The sequence below is a fragment of the Musca domestica genome, unplaced genomic scaffold (genome assembly GCF_030504385.1).
Source record: "Musca domestica strain aabys unplaced genomic scaffold, Musca_domestica.polishedcontigs.V.1.1 363, whole genome shotgun sequence".
Lineage (NCBI taxonomy): Eukaryota > Metazoa > Arthropoda > Insecta > Diptera > Muscidae > Musca > Musca domestica.
Window position 1 is genome coordinate 341,859 of NW_026712319.1, and position 10,397 is coordinate 352,255.

Below are 10,397 nucleotides of genomic sequence, written 5' to 3' on the forward strand. Positions count from 1 at the left end.
TAAAAGACCGGATGATCTTTATATGGAAAACGGAAAGGAATATTTATGGGGACTTCTTCGCAGCTATTAAAAAAACCAGCAGGATGACTAAGAATATTGAATTTGGTGAGAAGTCATTTTGGATTTTGATTTTGGTGAGAAGTAATTTTGGACTCCTGTGGCTCTGAATCAAATTTTGGGCCTATCTATAGAAGGTCTCTTACCCCTGAATTGAAATGACCACCAAAAATGTGTTTTGTTTTTTCAAATGAAATTTGTTGTGAGGGGTTTCTTTTTAAAATATTCAATTTGGAGGAGGAAACGTTTCCTAAAGACCTAGTCTTTTTGAATGATTTTATACAGTATTTTTTATGTAAATTGATTTCAATATATTCAATATATTTTCGAATTAAAACATCGAGGGAAAACGTTTTCTAAAGACATAGCCCTTTTTGAATGTTTTTATACAGGATTTTTTATGTCAATTATTTGAAAATCAAGAATTTTCTTTTGTTTAAATTTACTTCAACTGATTTCAAATTAGAAAATCGATTGATTTTCTATTGTTTAATTATACTTCCACGGATTTCGAATTAGAAAGTCGATTCATCTTCTATTAGATTGAAAGCACTTTTCCTTTAGGAAATCGTCGGGTCTGTCTATCAGATGATTTTTATAAGAAAAGAAATTCTCCTGTTTGCATTTACTTCAACTGATTTCAAATTAGAAAATTGTTTGTTTTTCTTTTGTTTAATTATACTTCCACTGATTTCAAATTAGATAATCGATTGATTTTCAATTAGGAAATTGACCACATTATTATTTTTTCCCTAATAAAATTTGACTTGTTTTCAATTGCAAGTTCCACGATTTCTTTTCTTCTAGAAGAATATCCATTGATTTTTAATTTAAAAAACCTACAAGGAGTTTAAAACTTACATTGGAAAGTGATTTGATATCATTTTAGAATATCCCTTGATTTCCAATTGTAAACGTATAAAATATATGTATATGTGTGTTGTATGTTTTCTGTGATGTCGTTTTGTATTTTAATAGTTCATTGTTGGTGTTTTTTTTTCTGTGTTTTATTAACATAAATAAATAATACAAAATAATAATTAAACTAAAATTAAAATGAAAAAAGAAAAAACAAAATACTAATTAAACTAAAGAAGAAAGGAAACGTAAATTGAGGAAAATTACTTCAAAAACCGATGTGAACATAAAAAAATACAATTTCTATAAATTTTCATTGGAAAGAATTCTTAAAGAATTCCCTAAAAAAATATGTATATTACAAATACCACAAGAAAAATGTATACATTCGTTCTTTTAGTTTGTTTTTTGGTCCTTCAATTTTCTCATAACACAAAATTTATATTAGAATAATTCTGCGGTAGTTATTTTTTGATTAATTTTACATTTATAGCCAATTTGAAAAACAGTTGTGTGTGTGATTGATTTTTGTGACATGTTGGTTTCAAAACTACTATTGCTATTTGAAGCTTGGTTTGGGTTTTTCTATTCAACACTTTCACAGTATGGCTACTAGAATGGGGTTTTCTTTTCATTTTCCATGTTTTCTTTTCATTTTCTTTTTTTGTGGCATTAAAATTTCTCCTCTATCTCTTTACATTCATTTGCAATGTAATTTTAATTAATTTCTAAGTTCTTTTTGTTTACAAAAATATTTTTTGTTTTTCTTTTGTTTGGAATTCAATATTCAACAATTTGTATTTCGTTAGTACTTTTTTGTTTGGTAATTATATTTAAGTTTCTTTTTAAGATTTATAAAAATAAATTATGTCCCTTTTCGCATTTGTTGGTGTTGTTTTTTTATATATATGAAGAAATAACAATTCAATTGGCAAAGAGATTGACAATTCCAGTTTAGATTTAATATTAAAATTTAAGGGTTTGCTTCGAAAAAGGTTTATAAACTTTAGATCTTAAAACAAACAACTAGGGAAATCAAAATTCAGTTTAAATGCAAAATTAAAGTCAAATAAATTCTCCAAAATATTTCATTTGACAATCTATAACATCTTGTGTTTGTGAATATTGCCAATTTGGGTTTGGCAAAAGATTCGTGTAAATTTTTAAAACTTTTTCTCAAATAGTTAAAGGAATGTTTTGCAAGTATGGATTACATTTGAAATAAATGCGCCATTAATATCAAAATTAAACTTTAAATTGCCAATCTTAACAAAAAAACGAAACGGAAACCAATTGAAATAAACGCTCCAAAATTCTAATCCCAGAAACGCCATAAATACCACAGGAAGTTTGTACGTTTCCACCATCCACCAAAAATGTTGCTCAACTCGAAAAGGGATTTACAATTCCATATTCTATATGTTAAGGATGAAGAGGACGACGACGACGACGATGAGGATGATGATGTAGATGTGGATGATGACGACGACATCGATGATGACAACTGAGTAGCAGTACTAACAGCATGAAAAGTTTTTCAACTTTTATGCTTAATTAACCACTATACGGCGCAGCCAGTACGTGTGCCATACATAATTTTCAATTCGGGATAGATTATTTTACGTATCAGCTGATTGGTTTTGCCGGCCAGCATGGCACGACGGGTGTCTTTTTTGAGTACCTTTATGCCGGGTTTGTGGACCAAAAAGGCATTGTCTAGTATATGAAATTCATAGTCTAGGACACATAAGGCATAGCCCTAAAAAAACGAAAAAAAAATACATTTTAAAATAATGAAAAAAAAATAAATAAAATTATGTTGCACTAACCTGTGTCATTTTATCACTTTTGCCCTCCCAACTCAGACGCTCGTCATAGTGGGGCTCGGCATTGGTTCCTATATAAATCGGTTCCCAGTGTACAAAGTAACCGGTTCGCTTTCCAATATGGAAGACACTTAATTCGTCAGTTTCGTTGGCAGCCATCCACTCCTTGGATTTCGGTACGCCGTGACAGCTGGCACAGACACGTTTGTGGAATGGTATGGCTTTGCCCGAGCGCAGGAACTCTTGTAATTCGGTTTTGTCATGGGGCACAGGACTGCTGTCCTCCACTTCAAAAATGGACAGGGGGAAAACACTAGGGAAATGAGAAGAGACACAATTAATATCAAATAGCAAATAAAACAAGTAAAAAAGCTGTAAGTTCGACCGAGCCGAACTTTGAATATTCAAATTTGAAATTTTCAAAAAAAAAATGAAATTAAAAAAAAAAAATTGAAATTTGAAATTTTCAAAAAAAAAAGAAAATAAATTTGAAATTTTCAAAAAAAAAAAAAAAACACTAGGGAAATGAGAAGAGACTAAATTAATATCAAATAGCAAATAAACAAGTAAAAAATCTATAAGGTCGACCGGGCCGAACTTTGAATATTCAAATTTGAAATTTTCAAAAAAAAAATTGAAATTTGAAATTTTCAAAAAAAAAATTAAATTTGAAATTTCAAAAAAAAAGCTTAAAAATTCTGTTAAAATCTGAAAAATACCGAATGTAGCCGTTATATTGGGGTCGGCATTGCATAGGCAACTTTTGTCATGAGCCATTACAATATTCAAATGCGGAACTTGGAAAAAAAAATTGCGAATAATGTAGCTAAAATCATCAAAATAACGAATATCGAGAGCTACGAAGGCATAGACCTGCACTGTAGTATCCATTATGAACTTCAAATACCAAAATTGAGACAATTCCGGTGAATAATGTCGATAAAATTATGTTATATGGGTGCTATACGAAGACGTGGACCTGCACAGACAATTTTCTGTCACAGACTGTAGTATCCATTATGAACTTCAAATACCAAATTTGAAACATTTCCGGTGAATAATGTTGCTAAAATCATCAAAATACCGAATATCGGGAGGTGCCGTTATATGGGGGCTATACGAAGACGTGGACCTGCACAGACAATTTTCTGTCATAGGCTGTAGTATCCATTATGAACTTCAAATGCCAAATTTGAAACAATTCCGGTGAATAATGTTGCTAAATTCATCAAAATAACGAATATCGGGAGGTACCGTTATATGAGAGCTATACGAAGACGTGGACCTGCACAGACAATTTTCTGTCATAGGCTGTAATATCCATTACGAACTCTAAATACGAAATTTGAAACAATTCCGGTGAATAATGTCGCTAAAATCATCAAAATACCGAATATCGAGAAGTGCCGTTATATGGGGGCTATACGAAGACGTGGACCTGCACAGACAATTTCCTGTCATAGGCTGTAGTATCCATTATGAACTTCAAATACCAAATTTGAAACAAATCCGGTGAATAATGTGGCTAAAATCATCAAAATACCGAATATCGGTAGGTACCGTTATATGAAAGCTATACGAAGACGTGGACCTTCACAGACAATTGTCTGCCATAGGCTGTAGTATCCATTATGAACTTCAAATACCAAATTTGAACCAATTCCGGTGAATAATGTTGCTAAAATCATCAAAATACCGAATATCGGGAGGTGCCGTTATATGGGTGCTATATGAAGACGTGGACCTGCACAGACAATTTTCTGTCATAGACTGTAGTATCCATTACGAACTTCAAATACCAAATTTGAAACAATTTCGGTGAATAATGTTGCTAAAATCATCAAAATACCGAATATCGGGAGGTGCAGTTACATGGGGGCTATATGAAGACGTGGACCTGCGCGGACAATTTTCTGTCACAGACTGTAGTATCCATTATGAACTTCAAATACCAAATTTGAAACGTTTCCGATGAATAATATTGATAAAATCATCAAAATACCGAATATCGGGAGGTGCCGTTATATGGGGGCTATACGAAGACGTGGACCTGCACAGACAATTTTCTGTCATAGGCTTTAGTATCCATTATAAACTTCAAATACCAAATTTGAGACATTTCCGATGAATAATGTTGCTAAAATCATTAAAATACCGAAAATAGGGAGGTACCATTATATGGGGGCTATACCAAAACGTAGCCCTAAAATGCCGTGATTACAACTATTTTCCTTGGAAATTGGGATCTAAAAAAACATAAATTTTTTCCACTCACCGCGGTGCTTTTCTATTCAAATAAGGCTCATTGCGGGCGATCATTTCCAGGAATTTCTTCACCAGACCCGGATTCGGATACAACTCAATATCGCTGGCCAATATGAAATGTGTTATGGCAGCATCACGGGCAATGTTGCGGCCCACATTGACCGGGTACAACAGCTTCTTTTGCGTCTTATACAAATGGCCCGATGTCACATTGACATAGGGCGCTGGCAGCGTACAATTGTAGCCCACCTTAAGAGCATCATAATACTTGGGTATCGTTTTGGGGATATGTTTGGTACTAAAATATATATGGAAAGTGGCATACATGCGCACTAAATTACTATTGGGCAAGCAGTCTCTTAGATATTTTATGGAATCCAATGTTGGTTGGAAGTCGGTGCCGGGTGCATGCATGGCTATGCTGATGGGAGCATTCCATCTAAAAAAAAGAAGGAGGAGGTAAGGTAAATTTGTTTTTGTTGATGTGGTTTGTGTTGCGTTTACCTTTCCAACAATGGTATCAGATTATCTAAAAACGTATAATCTGCATGTGTGGTATAGGTAATGGATTCATGGCACTTCAGTTCACCATGTTCGGCCCGAACATAATTCTTTAAGACCCAAAAATCTCCACGTTGTAGAGTCTCGGCCTCATACGCTTTATCGTGGCATTTCAATATGCTACGCAAGCGTTCGTCAAAGTCTTTTTCATCGCCGCCCACCAAATAGTTTGGATCGGCAGCATTTGTGTTATTTACAAAATTGCTATTGGCGGCATTGCTGCTGCCAATATTGCCAATGACATTGGCTGGATCACCAATATCGGGATCCATTTCAGGGGGTGCATCGGCATCTTTAACTGGCGGCTGTTGTAGGTCATGGGAACTACCGCCACCACCACTGTTGCCGCTTATATCAGCCTTAGTTTCACTGGGAGGCTTGGGAACTTCTTGTTTTTCTTCAAGCATTTCCTGTAATTTCAGAAAAGAAACGGAAATTTAGGGATTCCCATGGGGAAAATATTTCTAGATTACTTACCATTTTGGCCAATGCTTCCCGCACCATGCCCCTTTCAGCTTGCTGCTGTTGCTGCTGCATGGCACTGCTGGGCTGTTCCTGTATCACAAACTGTGAACCCGACGTCAGGGTATAACGATTTCCAATCATAAGATGACTGCAGATATATAAAATCACAGCAATATTGATAAGTATACTGCAGCGCAGCAACCAATTTCGTCGTGTAAACATTTTCTGGCCCAGTGGTTCGAAACGCATTTTAAATGCGTTTTCAATTGTGGGTGTGGAATTTAAAGTTTTGTAAGTAATTTTGAAGCTGTTTTTGCGGGCACGGCTTTAATGAAACTTTGTGTTGTTTGGTTAAACTTCTTCCTCCTTCTCGCCCGCCTTTGGAAGAATTGTAAATGATGGCTTTTATAAGCGAAGTAAAACAAAAATTAAACTGCAAAGAAATAAGAAGAAAGATAATCACAGATTAGAAGAAATTAACTCTACTTGGGATTAGTTTTTAATAAAAAAATCTTTAAAACTTAAATGCGTACTCCTCGCAGTAGACGAGACGCGGCACACAACAACTCTGTTAAGTTAAGTAATTTCATAGGAAATGCGACAAAAATGACATGTAAACAATTTGAATGTATCAACTTGATAACGGTAAAACAATGTAAACAAAAGTCACGATTAGATAAAAGGGGAACAATACAACGGCAGCAGCAACAACAACAACAACATACAGTAGCATCAGAACCATTCGAGATCAGCTGTTAATACACAGACGTCATAGGCCCTATTTGACAAAAAAGGGGGGTCATTCAATGAATGCTGTTACTCTCTCTCTCTCTCTCTCTCTCTCTCTCTTTTTTGTTTTTATCCTAATCCGGTGATGCTCACACTGAAAGAGTTTATAATGGTGAGAGTTTCCATTGCCCCTTTGCAAAGCAACGACAGTTATGAATTAAAAAGAAATGCAAGACATTTGTTGTTACAAAAAACAACAACAAAAACGGATGCTAGTGAGCATGCCTAATCATAATACTTTATTTCTTGTGAATTCAGTGATAAAATGATGGTGGTCATTGAGAAACATTTTGTTTAAAAGAAAAATTATTCGTTTTTGGCTATGACGCGACTTTTTTCAAAGAAAATAGTAAAACGTGAAGTTTCCCAAGAGGAACATATTTATGTATGTATATTTATGATAAGCATAAAATCCTATACACGGACATTGACATGACATTGTTTCTAGGATATAAAAGAAGAAATGGTATATATCGGTCAACATTTAGGTGCAGGCCCTATATAACGGTATTTCTTGGTGTTTTTTGGATCAATTTTCAATTAAATAAAGTGTAATTTGACAATTCAAATGGAAGATTAACTTTGTTTACATGCAACCATGTCAACTAGTTTTCGTAGGTCCATTTTTAGTATAACCCCCCATATAAAGGATCCTCTAAATATTTTCGGGCAATTCCAACTTTTTTGATATATTGGAGACTCCTTGACGACAAAAAGCTTCAAAGTCGGTCCACTTATTCATGTAGTCCCCATATAACAATACCTTCTGATTTTCGGTATTTTTTTAAGTTTTGGTTGTAATTTCCAACCAAATCAAATGTTGTTTAGTGGTCCCTTGTAAGTAGCTTATCTCCACGCGAAAAATATTTTATACACATCCGCTTTTTGGCATAAGTCATACCAAGCTACCTTCTGATTTTTTTTTTTTTTTTTGAGTTTTTTGTCCCAAACCGCCCTTTTTGATGCAAATCCCAATTTTTGCAAATCTCCACATTTTCGGCATCGATACCCCTTAACAAAATTGTTCATTGTTTGTAGTTTGATTGACCCTTGGAAGGATTTGAAAAACTATACATATCCACAATTGGAATTGAAACCCCCTAAGTTTATAGTTTAATATTATTTTTTATGTATTTATTCTTATTCTATAGTAAAGGTATTTATATTCTTTCGTGACAAAATTAATTGGTGAAAGATTTGGAAAACAATATAAGCATTTAATACAACTAAAACTAGTTCAGACTTCCAAACTTGAAAAAAATATAAGGAATTCTCAAAATGATCCAATATTTCCATGCATTTTATAACTTTATATAACATCCACGTTTAGAGAAATTTTAATGGATTATTTCTTCCCAAAGAAGCTCATAATATTAGACTGTTTTCCTTTGGTGGTGGCGGCACCTTTACCCGATTTCGGTGATGTTTTCTTTGATTCACTGGGTGAGGTTTTCTTGACCGGTGAGGCCTTAACACTAGCCGCTGGTGGTGACTTCTTTTTGGCCGGTTGTGCCTTTTGCTTTGGTTTCTTGGTTATAACAAAACCATCTTCATCTAAAAATGTTTCAGATTTCGAAACATTTGCCTCTTCTTCGTCATCCTGCACAGCGCTTGCATCGAGTTTTTCTTGTTTCACAGCGGGTTGTTCTTCAATCTCATCATCATCGTCGGAATCAATGATGCGCCGACGTTTGGAGGTGCTAGGTTTTGCCGCCTCATCGCCATCATCATCATCGGCATTCATTTCCACATCCGAGGAAATAATGTCGCGCTTAAGAGCTTCCAATTTTTCCTCCTCATCCGATGATTCATTTTTATTTTCTTCATCCTCATCGTCGTCGTCGAAGAGTTGGACGGAGGTATTGGCTGTTGGTTTTTTAATTGCCTCAACGGCTGGCTTGGGTTTTTCGGTTTGTTTTTTGAAGAAGTCTTGCATTTTCTTGGGTGTGGGTGGTTTTACCACCCCCGATGCTGGGGCTTTTGTGTCCTTGGAGTCTTCCGTTTTCTTGGCAGCTGAGCTAAAGAAACTGTTAATGCCTCCTTTTTTGTTGGCCTTGGTGGTGGTGGTCGGTGATTTTGTGGGTGTTTTTTGTGTGGACTTCTTGGTATCAGGGGCAGAGTTTTTGTTGGAAACATCATTTGCGGGTTTCTTAACTTCTTGTTTTATTTCCTTCTTTTCCGGGGGTTTTGAGGTTGTTGGCTTGTTTTCAGAGGTTGTAATGCCATTTGTCGCAGCAGCTTTGGTACCGGCCCTTTGCTTTAGCTTAACACCCTCCTCCACACTCATGGGCTTGAAAATGGCTGCCGGAGTTTTTGCGCCACCAGCAATCTAGGGAGGTAGTTGAACCCAAATTAGTTTTTAAAGGTGCGATCATTTTGTTGACAACTTACCTCCACCGCATACAGCAGCGACTGGGCATTTTTCAATTTCTTTAGCCATTCCTTTAGCTTGGCCTCCTCAACAATTTTATAGATTTCCTTAATTTGTTTATCCTCCTTTTGCTGTTCACCATGCACCACATAGAATTTTTCATATTTCAATTTTTGTTTCTTTTCCTGTTCCTGTACAAAATCTGCCACAATTTTGTCGGCCTCCTTGTGTTCCACTTTATAGTCATCCAGGAGTTGGGTTATTAGAACTTTCCGATCGAAATTTATTAAACAATTTTTAAGGTCTTCTTTGAGTTTTGTAGAACCCATGGTAATTGCGGAAATTCCCGGTTTTTTTTATAAAAAATTAAATCGTTTTAACAATGGAATGTGCAAAGAGCGGGCAAACAAATGTATTAGGGACTCGTAGGTCGATAAATGTAACAGCTGTCGTATGATTGAGTACTCTTTTACACATCTCTGCATGGCGATCTAGAGAGCTCTGTCATAGTGAAACAGTGTTGCCGGATTGCGCACTACACTGCCAATAACGCAAACTTTTTAACGCCGTTGAAAGTGAAATCAGCGGCTTTTGCACTGAAAACAAACAGAAGTGCTTTGATAGGAAGGAAATATGTTTTTTTTTGTTAAAAAAATTAAAGTTTTTTATAAATATATTATTTAATGAGAAATAAATATGATTTATTAGCATATTTTTTAAAGACGCGAGCAACAAGTTTAACTATTCCAGAGGCCACCAATTTTTTTCAGTATTGTTTCAAGAACCACTCATTAATGTGAATTCCAACAACAAATCAAACAATTGAAATAAATCTCTTAAAATAATTATATCTTTTGAGGCAATGATTTTAATTGTTTTCTTGGCACGTTTTTAAAAGTCTTCATTGTGTTCTTGTTTTGTTTTTGCGTGATTCACACACAATAGGCCCTCCAAATGTACAATCCAAAAAAAAATCTCAATAAAACAAAAATAAGAGAAGAAAATTAAGGTTAATTTCAGCAGCCGGTAATAATATTTTTTTAACGGCAATTTTATGTTGGGCTTGTTGTCAATGGCCCGAAGGCAACAAATAACCTATCTACCGCACACAAAAATGTGAATTTTGAGTTTTCAATTGTGTGAAGGGTAGGGGGAAATGGGTGCCAAAATCCAAAACGTGTTCGCAAGCAAATGTGATTTGTATT

The 10,397-nt window shown here is 34.9% G+C and overlaps 2 protein-coding genes across 2 annotated transcripts; both read right to left on the reverse strand.

The window, feature by feature from the left end:
- Positions 1–1,039: 1,039 nt before the first annotated feature.
- LOC101888153 (beta-1,4-glucuronyltransferase 1) lies at positions 1,040–6,609 on the reverse strand. The gene is made up of 6 exons (XM_020039127.2): positions 6,566–6,609; positions 6,045–6,465; positions 5,511–5,977; positions 5,017–5,445; positions 2,745–3,054; positions 1,040–2,674 (listed from the first exon to the last, which is right to left on the reverse strand). Exons 2-6 carry the CDS (start codon positions 6,279–6,281, stop codon positions 2,477–2,479), a joined length of 1,641 nt encoding a protein of 546 aa, XP_019894686.1. The 5' UTR covers positions 6,282–6,465; positions 6,566–6,609; the 3' UTR covers positions 1,040–2,476.
- A 1,542-nt stretch (positions 6,610–8,151) lies between these two features.
- LOC131803992 (DNA polymerase delta subunit 3-like) lies at positions 8,152–9,566 on the reverse strand. Its single transcript, XM_059126076.1, has 2 exons — positions 9,213–9,566; positions 8,152–9,150 (listed from the first exon to the last, which is right to left on the reverse strand). Exons 1-2 carry the CDS (start codon positions 9,519–9,521, stop codon positions 8,167–8,169), a joined length of 1,293 nt encoding a protein of 430 aa, XP_058982059.1. The 5' UTR covers positions 9,522–9,566; the 3' UTR covers positions 8,152–8,166.
- Between the last annotated feature and the right edge of the window lie 831 nt (positions 9,567–10,397).

Excerpts from the sequence above, each read along its gene's own strand:
- LOC101888153 (XM_020039127.2), bottom strand. The coding sequence starts at position 6,281 with ATGCGTTTCGAACCACTGGGCCAGAAAATGTTTACACGACGAAATTGG. Across the intron at positions 5,978-6,044 it reads GGGAAGCATTGGCCAAAATG|GAAATGCTTGAAGAAAAACA; the intron begins GTAAGTAATCTA and ends CTGAAATTACAG. Across the intron at positions 2,675-2,744 it reads AAAGTGATAAAATGACACAG|GGCTATGCCTTATGTGTCCT; the intron begins GTTAGTGCAACA and ends TCGTTTTTTTAG.
- LOC131803992 (XM_059126076.1), bottom strand. The coding sequence starts at position 9,521 with ATGGGTTCTACAAAACTCAAAGAAGACCTTAAAAATTGTTTAATAAAT. Across the intron at positions 9,151-9,212 it reads CGCTGCTGTATGCGGTGGAG|ATTGCTGGTGGCGCAAAAAC; the intron begins GTAAGTTGTCAA and ends CTACCTCCCTAG.